This window comes from Podarcis gaigeae (genome assembly GCF_964106915.1).
Source record: "Podarcis gaigeae genome assembly, chromosome: 11".
Lineage (NCBI taxonomy): Eukaryota > Metazoa > Chordata > Lepidosauria > Squamata > Lacertidae > Podarcis > Podarcis gaigeae.
The window spans coordinates 64,338,873-64,355,449 of record NC_139687.1 but is presented as its reverse complement, the minus strand read 5'-3'; the positions used below and the strand labels follow the sequence as shown (position 1 = coordinate 64,355,449).

General features: G+C 52.1%; 1 protein-coding gene across 17 annotated transcripts in view; it reads right to left on the bottom strand.

The window, feature by feature from the left end:
• UNC13B (unc-13 homolog B) overlaps positions 1-16,577 on the bottom strand; it is a 156,312-nt gene that overhangs the window by 28,864 nt on the left and 110,871 nt on the right. For 16 of the 17 annotated variants that reach the window (XM_083702515.1, XM_083702517.1, XM_083702512.1 and 13 more), the window contains 8 exons: positions 15,165-15,280; positions 12,857-13,020; positions 11,000-11,150; positions 9,315-9,383; positions 7,384-7,473; positions 6,056-6,190; positions 5,378-5,511; positions 4,861-4,946 (listed from right to left, as the gene is read on the bottom strand). In XM_083702515.1, the coding sequence (XP_083558641.1) occupies positions 4,861-4,946; positions 5,378-5,511; positions 6,056-6,190; positions 7,384-7,473; positions 9,315-9,383; positions 11,000-11,150; positions 12,857-13,020; positions 15,165-15,280 (945 nt within the window). Of the gene's footprint in view, positions 1-4,860; positions 4,947-5,377; positions 5,512-6,055; positions 6,191-7,383; positions 7,474-9,314; positions 9,384-10,999; positions 11,151-12,856; positions 13,021-15,164; positions 15,281-16,577 lie in introns of those variants that run through there. The other variant, XM_083702528.1, reaches the window with a different exon arrangement.

The following is a 16,577-nucleotide window of genomic DNA, read 5'->3' as shown; positions in this document are numbered from 1 at the left end:
CATATTTTTCCGTGTATAAGAAGAAGAAGAAGAAGAGTTTGGATTTGATATCCCGCCTTTCACTCCCCTTCAGGAGTCTCAAAGCGGCTCACATTCTCCTTTCCCTTCCTCCCCCACAACAAACACTCTGTGAGGTGAGTGGGGCTGGGAGACTTCAGAGAAGTGTGACTGGCCCAAGGTCACCCAGCAGCTGCAGGTGGAGGAGCGGAGACGCGAACCCGGTTCACCAGATTACGAGTCCGTCGCTCTTAACCACTACACCACACTAGGTTTCCAATAATTTCCAAAATTTGGGGGCTTCTTATACACCTATAGCTCTCCCTCCATTTTCTTAAGTCGGAGTTCCCCAAAATAGGGGGAATCTTATACATGGGGGCGTCTTGTAGACGGAAAAATGGGTTAAATTCCATCACTAGCCTCAGTTTCATTTTAAATTATTCAGGTTTAGGTAATTGGAATAAATCCCCTGCCCACCTTTTCCTGTTCTGCCAACACCAACCAGTGCCACACATCAGAAGGAGCACCCAACAGCATGGAGGGCATTCCCAAGACCCCTTGAGGGAATTCCCAGCAGCTGAAGAAGACCTTTGCATTCCTCCTCACACCTTAGGCTCAGGACACCGTTTTCACCCTTACTGCTCGGGACCACAAGACCTCTGAAGAGAACAGGAAACACTCGGGCTTTTCATCTCCTCTGTGTGTGTGATGGCCCTTCGAGGCTCCCTGTAGGTTTTTCCTGGGCTCAGGCCTCTTGCTGTCTGGCTCTCCCAGCCCATCTTAAGACTTCAGGACGCGGAGAGAGAAGGACCAGGAGAGACGAGACTTCAAAGCCAACGCAGAGCCTTCAGCTTTTGGCACCTTCGCTTCCAGAATGTTTCCATGACACTTGTCTCAATGCAAAAAATGCCAACTATCCTGGCAGAAACTTTTCTAACCTTGGGCTGCCTAAATTCTTAAAAATTGCTGGTAAATGCCACTGATCCCCACTTGATAATATCCAGGGAAAACAGAGCCAATGGCATAACATGAAGGCACCGTGTATATTTGTATCCTGTGCCTCCTCCTTCAAGAAGGAGCCGGACCTCCTTCTCAAGATTTCTGCGCTTTCAGATGATACCCTGAACTTAAGAGGTCCCTGCTAAACATCAGGGAAAACCTTCTGGCCGTCAGAGCCATCCAACAGTGGAGAGACTCCCATGAGAGGTAGTGGACTCTCCTTCAAAGAGCCTAGATGGCCATCTCTCATCTATGACCTAGCAGGGGGTTGGACTACATGAGCCTTGGGGCATCTTTCAACTCTACGATTCTATGATTCTAAGACCGCAGTGCTGTAGTTTTGGACAGCAACGTCTAAAAGCCAATACGTTGGCAACGGCCAAGATTTTCACACTTGACCCTACAGAGAGGAAGGGCTGCGATGGCCGATAGGTTTTTCCTCCCAGGGACATCTGATGATGATGATGATGATGATGATGATGATTTATACCCTGCCCATCTGGCTGGGTTTCCCCAGCCACTCTGGGCAGCTTTCAACAGAATATTAAATACAATAACCTATTAAACATTAAAAGCTTCCCTAAACAGGGCTGCCTTCAGCTGTCTTCTTAAAGTCTGGTAGTTGTTGTTCTCTCTGACATCTGGTGGGAGGGTGTTCCACAGGGCAGGCGCCACTACCGAGAAGGCCCTCTGCCTGGTTCCCTGGAACCTGGCTTCTCGCAGGGAGGGAACCGCCAGAAGGCCCTCAGCGCTGGACCTCAGTGTCTGGGCTGAACGATGGGGGTGGAGACGCTCCTTCAGGTCTACTGAACTGAAGCCGTTTAGGGCTTTCAAGGTCAGCACCAAGACTTTGAATTGTGCTCGGAAATGAAAACATAAAACCAGGATACCTTCGCCTGGACACTGCCAAGCAGTGGAGCTCTCCCAGTGAGGCTCTCTAGAAGGAGGGCGGGCCAGGAGAAGGCCCCACAGTACCTGGCACCTGAAAAGAAGCTGGGAGGGACAGCGCACTCAGAGCAGAGGAGCAGCAGGCGGGGTTTTCTGCAGGGTGGAGCGACACACACAAGCTGCTTCCTGCGCCACTGGCCTGAGATGGAAAGGGGCTCAGGCAGACGTGTCTGCTCTGCAAACTAAGCATCACTTCGGGGTTTGCGATCTACGCACAGCCTGGGAGGGGGTGGGAATCTGCTAAACTAGAATAAGTCAGGGAGAAAGAAAAAAGGCTCTTACCGCCCTGGAAGAGGACCATGCGGATGCGAAATATAGGTGGGGCTTTGGACAGAGAAAAGGTAGGAGTGAACCAACCACCAATGTTCACACCGCCCTCCCTGACTCCCAGCTCCAAAAAGCTGCCAGTTGGCTGCAGATCCTCCTGTCTATCCGTGTCAGAAGCGGAGCAAGGCGAGAGGCCTCTGGCTGGCTCCCATCCTCACCAGGAATCGCTCCTCTAGAGAGAGCTGCTCAGAAGGACGCTTCACCTCTTTAGGATTATTATTTAAATTTCTACGCTGCCCTTCGTCCAAGGATCACAGGGCTGTTTGCAATATAGAAGCACAAGACAAACCGAAAGCATACACCCCCCTCCCCCAGTTGAAAAGGCTACAGATTGTTTCATTAGCCAAAGGCCTGGAAGAAGAGGGATGTTTTTGCCTGGCATCTAAAGATAGGTACCAGGTGAGCCTCCCTGGAGAGAGCACCCCATAAATGGGGAGCCATCGCAGAAAAGGCCCCGTTCTTATGCTGCCACCCTCTGGATCTCTCCCTTCATGTTCTACATCTGTTGATGTGGACGACCACACCATGGGGTGGGGGTGGGGGTGGGAGGCTATGTGCTATTATTCTCGCTATGGAGAGGAAAGGTCTTTAGCAGAAACATTCAGAAGGGTCACCAAAGGGAAGGCTCTTACCACGTGATGCCTTGAGGGTGCTCATTCTATCCAGAACTTAAGAGATGAGCAAGGGGGTGAGACAAAAAGCACACACAGGCCAGACATTATTAGGGGCCCAGAGGGAAGAGGCTTAGCCCACCAAAATACAGGAGATGGAAGAGTCACATTTGCGCTCCAAAAGAAGAGCTCCACTTTGTAGCAGAACTGCAGCAGAGGGAGGACAAAATCTCAGGAGTGTGTGTGTGTGTGTGTGTGTGTCTCACTCCTGCTCTTCGAGGTGTCAGAACCAATTGGATGCTAATTACCTGAAGCGACATCTTGAAACACAGATCACATCCCCTGTGCCTATTAGCCATGATCAAAATGCATCATGCTCAAACCCAGAGCATTGAAAAGGAAGCAAAGGCAGCAACGGCTTCAAAGGTTGAAAACTCAAACCCGCAGAAGGAGGCTTCATCATGGCTCAGTGCAGTTAACCGCCTGGCCCCTTTCCCCCTCTCCTCCCCCCCCCCCATTGTGTTTTGCATAAACAGGAGCTGGAGGCCTGGGATAATTATTACTCAAATGAGTATGCATGTTGCCAAGATATCGCAGGGTGGGGAGGAGTAGCTAATGGCAGGATCCATGCCATGTATTCACACTTGTGTATTCTTCCTGCTGGTTTGATCCCTCACCTTGAGCAAACTAACCTCAGATGCCCAGATTTTTCTAATGCTCTGATCATTGAAGATAACAACCAGAGTAGGAATGCCACCCCTAAATGCTCCCCAGACTAGTGGCTCATTTAGAGTTTGGAGTGGGGAGTTTGCAGTGGATCAGTGGTCAGCCCTGTCTGGCCAGCTCTGCCAGCCTCCTCCAGGGACTGGAGCTCAGGAGAGGCTGGCTCTGTTTCCAGCCCAGGCCGGCTGTGCAGGATGTGGCTGATCTCCCTTCCTGTCTCCCCAGATGGCTGTGCAGAGAGGAGCAACCAACAGGCCTCTCCGACCATCGCGACCCCCCCAGCCCCACCACAAGCACGGCTTCAATTTAAAAAAGCATGCCATATATATAAAAGTGTAGAGCAAACCTTTCAGCGAGAAGGGGCAAAGAAAAAGTGGACACCAGCAACAGGTCTGGGGCAGAGGTGGGGGCAAGCAGCCCTCTCCCCTGCCCCACATCCCAGGATGCCAAAGAGCAGGAGAAGCAGGGACCCAAGACGAAGGTCCTTGGAAACATCCCATGAACTGTGGGTCACCCTCTTTGCCCTGCTCCACTCAGGTACTAGCCCACAGCGCGAATCAAGGGGAGCAGGGACTTCCTCTCCTCTAGCTGCACAAATTCAGGGGCTAAGGGCAGAGAGATGCCGCCCTCTGTCCAGGGGGAGAGAGAATGGGAAGGTGACTGGGCCCAGAGAGGACAGAGCCAGCGGCTGCTCTTAGGGCTTGGCAGCTTCTCGCCTGGTGCAGGAGGAGGGCCAGTCCTCAGTCTCCTGATGGGGCGAAGGATGCCAAGCTCCATTCCAAGAAGCGACAGCGGTGCTGAGCTGGCAGAGCAGCGCTGGCAAGGCTTCCTTGGATGGCCTGAGAAACTCCCCCGGGAGCTTTTGGCAGCTCCTCACAGAACACGGCACAGAGCTCAGGGATTCCGGCTGCAGCATCGCGGAGAAGTAATTTGATTAGAGGACAGCCGGCCTTTGCAAGGCTTCGACCCAAGCGGAACGTGACTGGCCAGTTGCCGAGCAAGAAGCTGGAAGGCACGACCCATGGGAGCCTCGCTGGAGCAGGGCAGGGAAAGCTCCCATGTCATTTATGGCTGGTTGGGAGCCTCGACAGGAGCCTCCTGGAAATCAAAAGGCACTGAAAGCAGCCGCTCCAGCCCAGTGCCGGCCCCTGGCAAATGTGCTCATCAGCAGGGAGCAAGGACCTGGGCCAAAGGCCAGGAAGCGCTTTTGTAAAACCCTCTGCAGCAGTGAGGAATGCCAAGACCAGCCACCTACCTTCCATGGCGTATTTCATATCCTGAGCAAAGAGGTTCCACATGACTTCGGCGCTGATCTTCCCAACAGCCAGCTCCTGAGGAAACCTAAAGGGAAGGGAAGATCCCTGACGGCGGATCGCTCTCAGAAAACGCTGCCAAGAGGGATTCTGCAGGATCCCGCAACCTTGGCCAGTGAGGTCCGTCTCCCGAATTACCACAAGTTCCTGGGTTGAGTGAGAGCCCCCAACCTTGTTGTGTTATTCACTTGCCCTACGCATGCAGCCCCTCCCCCAGCCCCGCTTAGACCCATCCACAAGGAGCTCTTGAGGGGAGTGGGGCGGAGGGGAGAAAGGCACCCGGAAGGCCAGCCCAAAGAGGAGCTGCTCTCACCCCACTCGTCAGGAGAGCATCTGAGCCCTAACGCTGCAGGGGTCTGAGTGGGAACACCATCGAAACAGGGTCACCCCAAAGAGACAGGAAGGGCAAAAAAGACAGGCAGGCAAAGCGAATCCGGCCGGCTCACGGAGTCTGCTTACTGGTTGAGGACGGGGGCATAGGAGTTCTTGTCCTCTTCGACAATGGAGACAATGAGGGTGATGAGCTTGGGCCAGAAGTCCAGGTTCTTGATGCTGGGGCCTTGCTCCTCGGGAGACATGTCCTGAGCTTTGTTCTAGAGGAAAAGCAAAAGGTGCCAGATGGGCAACTGGGCCAGGGCCTGCGCCTTCTGCCAGGGCACGAGGGAAGCCAGGCACCCAGAACCAAAAAATTGTGGGTGCCTGGGCCCACAGGGCCCCTGGAGATGGTGCGACTGAGATCTGGGCTTCCTTCTCCCTCCCACCCTCTGGGTCGTCTTTCTTAAGCTTCATCCAGTCTGCTTTTCGGGCTGCATTTCGTGCTGCACAGGCCGGGGCTATAAAGCTCTTTCTCCAAGTGTGTGGCTCCCCCCCCAGCACCTTCTAGGGGAAAACCCGCGTTTCACCGCTAAATCAGAGCAACGATAACTGGTTTTTCTGTGGGTTGCCGTTTGCTCCGATTCAGTGGTAAAAGACGGGCAAAAGCGCTGGCAGGGGATGCTCTGGCGCTGAGCTTTAAAGCGTGGACTGAGCCTGGAACATGGGCCTAAGGGCAGAGACACTCTGACCCCTTACTAAGCCACTCTGGGAGGGCTTTCCAGATGAAGTGGAATACAAATGCTATTGTCACCCTCGACTCACAGGGTCTGTCTGGTATTCGCGGCTGTACAAATCCTGGCAGTTGTTGAAGATATACTCGTACGTTGAGTTGAGACAGGCTTTGACACAATCCTTCACCACCTGACTGGCACGAGGAGGGCTCTGCAATTCCTGGACCTGGAAAGGAAGGCAGGAGAGGGTGGGAGGCAGAGAGAAGCCGCTTCTGAGGCTGGCAGTCAGATCGCCGAGGCTTTGTTGCCTACAAAGGGTGTTAGAAACCTGCTGCTCTGGAGAATGCACGGGACCCCTGCGACTTTAAAAACCAGAGTTTTTGGAAGAGGGAAAACCTTAGATGCGGCTTCTCAGAACATTTGCAAACAGAGGAAAACACCATTGCAGAACATTTATTCTGAATTTCTGAGCAGTCAAAACAAGCTCAGACACCTGGCCTGAAAAAGAACTTGACAGCACAGGTATTGATGTTCCAGGAGCAGAATAAGCCTGTTTGTTCAGATAAAATAAACAGGTGTGCCTGCCGCTTCCCTGCACCAGCACTCACATCGAAGCGGTAATAGCTTTACGGGTGTCAGAAATCATCACTTGGCTTCCCCGTTAGCTGGAAAAGCACAAAGGCAGATTTCATTACCAATCAGCAGCAGCCTTCACTGTGAATAATGCGCTTCTTGTTCCTGTAAAATGAATTGTTTTGTTCCAGTACTTAACTTTGTTTCCAGGGATATTTACAAATAAGCAGCATTTAATTAATTGGCAAATGAATAAGGCTGTCAGATAAGCACACGGGAAAGTTCATAGCCACACCAGTGAGCGAGATGCGATAACAACTCAGTTGGGACCTGCAGCAGAATCTCCACTTGCTGGAAGGATGGAGGAGAGATCTTGCATTCGGAGGCAAAGGCTGACCTCTCCTTGGACCAGGAGGCTGAAGGCTTCTCCACACTTCACATTTCTCCGCTCTTTCCAGGCACAGTCTGCATTTTAAAGCTCCATGTCCGAGCAGCACCCGTTTTTGCTCCGGAGCTTTGCCCATGAAAAACCTACTCTTTGAAGCTCAATTAGAGCAAATGGCAATCCGCAGAAAACCCGAACTGCTGTTTGCTCCAACTGAGCATTAAAGAACGAGTTTTTGCAGGGAAAGCTTCAGGGGGGAAAAAACCTCATGCCTGGAGCTTTTAAGCACAGAGCTGTGCCTGGACAGAGCAGGGCAAAAGTGTGGACAAGTCCATAGACTGGACAGTCTGAGAGTGCTTTTCTCAAGCTCCTCCCCAGAGAAAGAGAGGAGGAGGAGGAGGTCTCTGCCAGAGTGAGGGCTTGGCTTTGCCAGGAACAGCCACTGGGAGGAAGACCCCTACCTTCATTCTGAAAAAGGTGATGCTGGTCAGCAGGTCCACGGTAGATTTCAAGTCCTGCAGGCGGTCTCGGCTGCTGGCCGGAAAGTTGTTCTGTTGGCAGAAAAACCAATCCCCTTCTAAAGAAGGCAAAAAGGTGAGCACGGCTCAAACACCCAGGGACAAACACCCAGCTCAGTGGCCCAAACAGGCAGCGGCACGGGAGGCTCTTCCAAAGGTGGAGAACCTGTGACCCTCCAGGTGTTTGGGGGACTTCCCATCACCGCTGACTACTGGTTTTTGGTGGCTGGTGCTGATGGGAGCTTCACATCTCTTAGAAGACCACATCCCTGCATGAGTCTAACCCGACAGGAAAAACTGCTTATAGCTAAACAAGACTGGGATGAAGGGCGGAAGGGAGGGGCACAAGGAAGGGAGACTTCCCCCTCAGTGCAGGATTTCCCTGGTCGCAACAATGATACCAATTCACCCAACGGCCACACGCTTGGTTCACTCTGTGTTGAGGCATCCTCAGAACGATAAACGTCAAGGAAACAGATCGGATGCTTCCTTTTAAAAGTTGGCTGTGAGCAAGAGCCAAGGCAACAAGAAAGAAACCTCTCTGGGTGGTTCTGGCCCTGCTGGCTTCTGAGCCGGAGCCGCCCTCCCTCCTTGTTGACGTTTCCAGGGCAGAAGACACCTTTAATTAATGTGGAAGGGCTTCGCTCCCCAAGACAGAACGTCAGCTGCACTTTGGGGACAATCAATTAGGAGCCCATTTATGCAAGAGAGTCTTATCATTACAAATTAGATCTAATTACATTTCACTGCAGCTCACACTAGGCTACTATTTTTGGCAGCAGAATGAACCGGCATCTCATCCAAGGATTAACTATTCCCCCCACCATAACGAGCGGTATTATTCTACAATGTATAATTACACCATTCCCAAAGGCCATTTCCTTGCGCTGTTTCTAGCCAATGTGGTGCACATTCCTTTTTGTTTATTGCTATGCAGAACCCCAAACTGCAAAAATGAAACTGAAACTCTCAACATCGTCACCACGTGCCGAACTGGCTGTATACCAAGGCAGAGGAGCTCTCTCTACTTGATCGCAACGAGGAGAAACTCCCTGCCATGCTCTGCATTGCTATAGCAATACTAATGGGAATAGAGGCTATCCAAAACATGATAAAGACCCAATCTGGGTATCACAGTCCTCCTAAGGTCACCTTTAAGGGGGTAAAGAGAAAATAATTGGCAAAGAGGCTTGCTTTAGTTGATGCCATTCAGCTGAGCCCAGTGGAAACATCCATCAAGGGATCCTAACTAAGAGCCATCCAAACTGAACCCTGAGTGTGACAGGCTGGGCTTTCCTGGCAGGGGTGCAGTGATGCTGGATTTGTCTGGGCAGACGCATTGAGCATGGTTCACAGTGCAGAAGCTGCAGGCAAGAGCGCGGCTCCCCTCCCCACCCCAAGTCTTTTGGAGAGGGCATTATCAAGCCGGCGAGAGCTGCAAAGCCTGTTCCCAATCTTGGCTAATTTAGATGGGAGCACGACAACTCTGCAAAAGGTCACTATTACACTCCATTTTTAAATTCTGAAGTGTCCTCATCCCACAGGAGGATTTTTGAGTTGGAAAGCGGAAGGACAACTCCCCACCCACCCAGCCTTTGTCTGCTCAGACATTTCTTACCCTAGGTTTATTTTTAAAAAAGCAGAAAGGACTAGCAGGACTCCACTCAGTGGGAGCCAGGAAGCCCCCTGCCTCAGCCAAAACCCTGAGACAAGCCTCTCTCACCCTCCCAGGCCAACATGGGGATAATCAGGCTGGCCTACTTTACAGCACAGCAGTGAGGATTACAGACATAATGAATGCGAGGCCCTTGAAGGCTCAGGAGGGGGTTCACGAGTGCCAAGAACTATTCACAGTCTCTCTGTGTGGCTCTTACCCGGTACATGGACAGGTCAATGCGGAGGGAATTGTGCAGCTGGTCCAGAAGTTTAACAAATCGCTCTTTCTGTGTGCAGGAGGAAAAGAGGATGTGTTAGAGGGGCGGCCAAAAACTGGTCCTTACCTATTTCCAGGCCTAAAGGGGAGCTCCCCTTCTGGGGTACATTTCTCTCTCCCCCCCCCCCCAAAAAAGGGCCACTCAGTCACAAACAGAGTGAAAAGGTTTGCATCCATTGAAGCAGTGGGTGCAGAATTGTTTTCTGTCCGAGGGCTGCAACCTCCCAGGGTCGCCATGGCAGTGGCAAAAGTGAGAAGAGCGCATTCGGACAGCAGGCTGCAAAAGGCTAAGGTGCTTTTTCTGCACACACTTTGCTCCACCTTCCATTCAGGCAAGCGAGAGGCACCGTCACTTCCAGGGCATATTCCAGCCGGGCAAAGGCACCCGAGAAGGTCGTGAAGCAGGGCCCTTGAAGGGGCGTGGCCAGTCCAGAGTCCAGAGTGTGAAAGAGATGCCCAAAGGGCCACATTGGGCCCCCAGGCCTGAGGAGTAACCTGGTGGCAGAGGAATCTGCCCTGAGGAGGGCGGCTCTGTCAGGAAATAAATAGGATCCCTTAGGAATCACCCCTCTGTGGGGAAAAAGAATCCCATGAAGATTTAGAGCAGCCCCACTTACTTTACAGTAAGGGAAAACATCCAATCAGTGTTATTTTGGAACTCTTGAGGCCTTGGAGATTTGAAAGGGTTAAAAGGCATTTTCACTGCCCACGTTTAAGGACTGGGACATCACTACTTGGTTTCGTTCTCTGCTTTAAAACCACAGAGCGGCAACACAAACAATTTCAAGATTGTTACATTATCAGGCATGCAACATCAAAAATCCAAAGAACTGCATGCAAACACCGATTGATTCATTTCAGGCAGAGCAGGCCCCTGGCATTGTTATAAGAATTCTGAGGTCTCAAATATAGCATAAATATTCATAAATGCACAGATATCTAAATATATTAGCCGTGTGTCTGAAATAGTACAGGAGAGCAATCCTGAAGCCATTTTGACTCTTCCAGTGACCTCAAATATTCCTCTGCAGTAAGGGAGGCAAATGGGGAAAGCCTTCCCATTGTCTTTTCGCCTACAAATCCTAAAGTATTAACCTTCACAAAAGAATGGCGAGACTGCCCAGGTAATGCAACCAGAGGCCATTATCAGGCATCCTGGCAGACAGGATTTCTGCTGTAAACTGCCTCCTTCTGTGATGTATGTATGATGATTTGGTGGTGTTCTTTGGCTAAGGCGGTTGGGCAATGTCAAAAGTCTTTAAAGGTTCCTGCACACTTTTGTTCAGGATCTCTCCCTCCTTGGAAGGAGTGGAGAGAACTCTGTTGCAATAGAAAAATAAAGATCTGCCTTGCTTCCCACTGGATCCTGCCTCCCTACATTCTTCTCTGACTGACCATGGACTTAGGGGACTCAGTCCCAAGGGGAGATGGGCAGCAAAAGCCAAACCCCAATTTCTACATCAGCATCACTCGGGCAAGTGTCTTTGTGAGTGTGAAGGAACTTGCCTTGGCAGGAAGAAGAGGCAGCATTTCTTCCAACCTACAGAATGATGCTCCTTGTCCCCTTGAACCTGGACCCACAAGCAAGCAAGCGGGGGGCAGGGGGGAGACAGCAGGGGCACTTACCCCAAAGTTTGAAGCCGAGAAGCGGTCGGAGGCAGACACGTTGGTGGAGGCTGTGGTGTGAGCATAGTAAGCATTGATGTTGGCCAGCAAGGTGCTCATCACCGCTGGCACCCCGGGGCACATGTACTTGGAGGAGAGACATGCAAAATGCCTGGGGGAAGAGAAGCCATTGGGGGCCATCAGGCAGAAGCTGCAGGGATGCTCAGAGCCATCTCAAGGAAGGGCATGCGTAAGGTGCCTTTTATCTTCAAAAAAGACTCCCCCTTCTCCTAACAAGCACCAACCCAACCTCTGTTGTGCCAGAAATCACAGGGTGACTGGGATGCTGGGGGTGGGAAGCGGAAGCTCATCCACTCCAACACACACACCCCTCCCTGCAAAAACCAGGCCACAGGGTGCAAGTCAGGAGCAAAACTCTCCTCCCTCTCCCCGCCCAATGCTTCCCCCAGAGGAAATGGCTCCAAGTGACTCAAGAGACTGGATGAGGCACCACGCTGTGGGGGACGTGGGGGTGGAGAGAGGACTCAGGATCTAGCAGAGGCTCAGGTGTGTGTGGGGGGGGAGAAATCCCACTCATAACCCAGAATAGGCACTGAAGATGAGCAAGACCCATCGCATGATCCATCCCAAACAGAATGACACAGCAAAGAGCTTCACACCATAGAGAATCCCGGCTGCAAGTGGGCTGGTGCCAGGGGGTCCAGATGTTGCCAGGAAAGGTTCAAAGTCATCTCTGCCTGACCCCCAGCATCAACGAGGAAACAAGAGGGAGCACAGCTAACTAGCCTGCTGGTTTTACAGGCCGCCTTAAAAGATGCACCAGAATTAGGAAGCAGCTGGGAATAAACTCATCCAGTGCCCAGGAACCTAAGCCTCCCTGCCTCTGCCCAGCGCTCTGAGCGCAAGGACATCCCCAACGCCAAGACATCCTTCGCTGCCTCTCCTGGGAAGCAAATGCAGCAGCAGCAGCAGCAGGAGGAGGAGGGCTCTCCCCACCTGAGACTCCCAGGAGCTGGGATGCAGAGCAGAGCCTCCTGTTGCTTCAGCTCCCGCTCAGGAATCTGGAGCAAGAGCCTCTCTGCTCAGCTCCGCCCTTCCCCTCCAGCAACTTTCCAGCAAGACTTGCTCAGCCTCTCTCTTTCTCGCCAACTCTATTAATTAGAGAGTGCTTCTCTCCTGTCATGTCTCGTGACATAATCCCCTTTCAAGCACTGTTTTCCCTTATTTATAGCAGTTTTTCTTTGATTGTTTACTTTAATCATCCCACAAGCCCTAGTGCTGGGGGAATGAGTTTTAAGTTTTCCTGCGGGAGGGTTTCTTTTCTGCACTTTAATGAGAGCAATTAAATGAAAAAATGCAAATGAGGCCACTTCCTTCCTGAGGATGGCAGGATGAGCCCAGAGGAACCTACAAGCTCCCTGAGCCTCCCCGGGGACCTGGATCCAGTTTCCCCAAGGGGAGCACCAGACGCAGTCTGCTGGACCCCAGCCCCCTCCAGCCCCACCGGGCCCTGTCTCTGGCATCCCAGAATAAGGGAGCAGCGTTAAGATACAAGGCAGCAGAAGCAGAGATCCTGCAGTTGGCAAAACTGGCATTTTAAATGGAAGTATGCAAGGAGGAGTCTGAAGGCCAACAAAGGCCAGGATCATATTCTGCAGAAGAGTTTGCGGAAGGCAGGTTTTTAAAGGACGATAGTTCTCAAAAGTCCCGCCATCACAACTTCCTGAGCTGCTCTCTGACTCGACTTTCTCGCATCAAACCCAAGCCCGCCCCTTCCTAACCAGGAAACCTTTCCCCAATGGACCTTTCAGTGGCACCCGGGATGAAAGGGATGCTCAGCATCGGGCAGGAACTCACGTCATGGCCTGGTAGATGGACTCGATCCCGTAGCGCATAGCAAACTCGTCCACAATCTCCTGGCCCGTCTCGTCAAAGTAAACCTTCCAGGCGTCATCCCCTTTGGCATCAGGAATCTTCACCACCCCGTTTCCTTGCACATCTGTCAGGTGGTGGAAGAGGTTCTGGAACAGAAAAGGAGCAGACCAGCACATCAATGCTGGGGCTGCTGCTGCTGCTGCTGCTGCTGCTGCCACAGACACGGACACAGCACTGCTTCAGGTGTGGACCCAGCAGAAGGTCGGAGTGGTACACAGCACCCTCATAGTCAGGTTCCCTTTATCATTGACATACACGGGGTACTCTTAAAGAACTCAGAAAGGGAAGAGCAGCTGCCCAGTGGCCAGAGTCCACCTGCCTTCGTAGCTTGGGGAAACTTGTGGGGTTTCGTCCCCCACCCTCGCCTTCCCCCTGGCCTGAAGGCTGCTCTCTCCCCCTGCACTGCATCCTCTGCTGACAACCTCTGCTGTCCCACCCAAATCTTTTCTGGTTAATCAACCCCTTCTGCGGAAAGCTAAAGCTCAGGGTGAGGGCTATTGCCAAGAACTTGTGTGAAGAGTTCAAATCCTCTCTGGGTGACCTCAACACCCTTTCTACTTCACAGGGGTGTTGTGAAGATAAAATGGGCAGGGGATCAAATCAGGGCATGTCACCCGTGAGCTCTCTATGCAAAGGTGGGATAGAAGTGACTATAGAGATGCTGCCCTCGATGCCTGAGTGGTGGCATGCAGGGTCCAAAATGCTCCTCTTCTGTGTCTGAGCTACCAAGATCAGTGTGCTGCTTCTCTCCAACTATCCCTCTGCATGGAGCAGGCTCTTCTTCTGTTCTCCACAAACGATCAGGAAACCGTGACGGGGACAGAACCAGGTCACAGACTGGGCAGCTCTGCTGGGCAGGCAAAACCAAAGAAGGTTGTGAGGCCGGCCTGGAGCAAAGCGCTTCCTTAAACAGGCCAGGCAGCCCCAGAGGATGAGTCAGTTGGCGGCGAGGGCCGGATGGCGAACCAGCTTGCCTGTTTCAACTCAGGTGGAGTTTGAATCACACTTCCCAGAGCAAAATGGGACTCCCTAAAGTGACCCCAATTAACCCCCCTTTTGGAGGGGCTATGAAACCATCAGGTGGCTGGGCAGAGAAAGAAGGCGAGGAAATGGCTTAAGCAGTTCTCATACTGGTGTCCTGCTAGACATTCATTACTGGCCAGCTTTCTGTTCTTCGCTGCTGTCATGCAAATGAATTTCCTAATGACATCCCTGCTGGCTCAATTTCAGGCACAAATCATCTTTGAGCTTTCTGTCTTGTCAGGCTGCTCAGGGACGGCTCTTGTCCGCTCTGGGGCTCAGTAATGAACAGTCACACCACTGCAAAAGGCCCTTGAGCCAATGCAGCCTGAAAAGGACAATGTTGGGAAGATGGACTCCATCTTCCTTTCCATTTGGTTCCTTGTTGAAACTTTGAGGACATGACCGTCTAATCATCGCAGAACCAGGATTCTTCCAGGATTTTAATCAGAGCCCAGAGGCTGCAGCACAGGAGATGCCAGCAGGCCACGAACTTGCTCATTCCTGAGCAGCAACTAAAAGTCAGCACAACGTCCTTGGAGCTAATAAATAAGCAAAGGAAATGGATGTGCCTCTCTTCCCCTAGGCAGGGGGCGACCCTGCACAAATCGAAGCAGGCTGTGCCCACAAGGGCAGGAGACTGTTTTGGGCAGCAGCCTGCAAATCTTTTCTGGAGAAGCTAGCAAGGCACCTGAAGCCAAGTCAGACCCAAGGGGCCCATCTGGACCAGCATCCCATGGGAAGCCCCAAGCAGGACCTGAGCATAACAGCAGCTCTCCCCCTTGTGATGCCCAAGACCTGCCATTGAGAGGCACCCCTGCCACCAACAGGGAGGCAGAGCAAAGCCAAGGAGTCTCGTAGCCATCAATAGCCCTCTTCTCCTCCTCCTCCTCCTCCACGAATCTGCTTCATCCTTCTTTAAAGCAGTCCAAGCTGGTGGCCGCCATGGCGTCTTGCAGGAGCGCAATCCATAGCTTAAGCATGTGTGAAGAAGGAGATGCTTCTGTCTGCCTAGTGTCTCCCCCCATTCTGCCCCACTAGCCTGCCAGCTTCCCCTGGAGTCCAAGAGACGCAAGCGAGAGAGAGGGGTTTCCAGAGTCAGAGGAACCGCCTTTGGGGATGCTGAATTCGCTGTGCCACAACATTCTTTTTGCGAGAGGAGAAAAGAGGCTGCCGCCTTGGGCCTCCTCCACCGTGCTGCGGAGCTTACCTCATGAAGGCAGGTGTACTGGACATGGTAAGGGGCCACCTTCTCTTCACCTTTAATCTCCACGTTGATCTGAAGGCGGATGGCACCGGACACAGCAGACTTGTCTGTTCTTTTTTCTAAAAGGAAAAACGAGCCCATTTTCAAGAGGGAAACCCTGAGCCTCCTCCACAAAAGCACAGCAAGGTTGGCTGGAGGAAGAAAGGGGAGCGGCAGCCGGAGCCAACCCTGCGAGGGTTAACGTAAAACAAACAGCTAAACACATTATTAAGAGAAACTAAATATTAACTTAAAGGTGGAGCAATGTGGAAAATTCAGGGTGGAAATTTTAAATAAAAAGAAACCACAAAAGTGGGGGAGGGAAGTCGAATATATGTGTACAGCGGACACTCGGGTTGCGAATGTGATCCATGCGGCATGCACATTCACAACCCACAGCGTTCGCAACCCGCGCCTGCGCACGTGTGGCTTGCACTTCTGAGCATGCGCGACCGCTGAAACCCGGAAGAAACCCGTTCCAGTACTTCCAGGTTTCAGTGGACCATAACCCGAAAAAACGCAACCTGAAGGGTCTGTAACCTGAGGTATCATGTTTGCAATCTGAGCATCCACTGTATGTGATTTGTGTCTTTGTAATTTGTATGTCTGTAAGTCTTTGAAAAACCAAAAAAATTGATTTTTTTTCTTTTAAAAAACAGAGTTAACCCTGCGCTGTGTACCCCAAGGCTAGGACTGCACCCCTTCTCCCATTTGTGGGCCTCTTAAAATATCAGCATTGGGGCTCTGCAGAGAGCCGTGCCAACAAGACAGCCCTGCTCCTGCCTACCTGGCTCACAAACAAACTTTGCAGCCCATTCTCTGCAGCCCTGTGTCCCATCAGTCACTGCAATGTCAGTGGCAGGATCCTGCCTTTGGCTATAAAATCCTGGAGTTGGAGGCCTTGGGCTTCAAGAAACTGAAACAGCCCTTTCCTCCCAGGGGATCCAATTCCAGAGGAAGGAGACAAGGGAAGAGGCAGGAGAAGACTTCCATGTCTTCAGAGCCCTGGGATGGCTCAGCCAAAAGTCAACTCCAGGATGCCTTGGGAGCACCTGCCTTGGAGGTGCCCATCAGGAAGATGGAGAACAGGACAACTTCACAGGCTGGGAGAGGAGTAGAGTTCCCTCTGTGACACAGCCAAGTGCCCCTCTCTGAAATGTCCCCCCCCCCACAAACCTTCCCTCCCCATGAGAGTCCAGGCAAGAAAGCAGGAGACGGCTCAGCAGAGCAGGGGGGCAGCGGAGGACTCTTGCAGGCAACCAAGCCCTCCCCCCAAACCCAGGCACCATCTGCCTGGAGCTCTCACCAAGCCAGACTCTTCCCCAAATATTGCTGCCTCGTGGGGGGTGTTAAGGAGAGGTGTCTGCGGACGGCTTT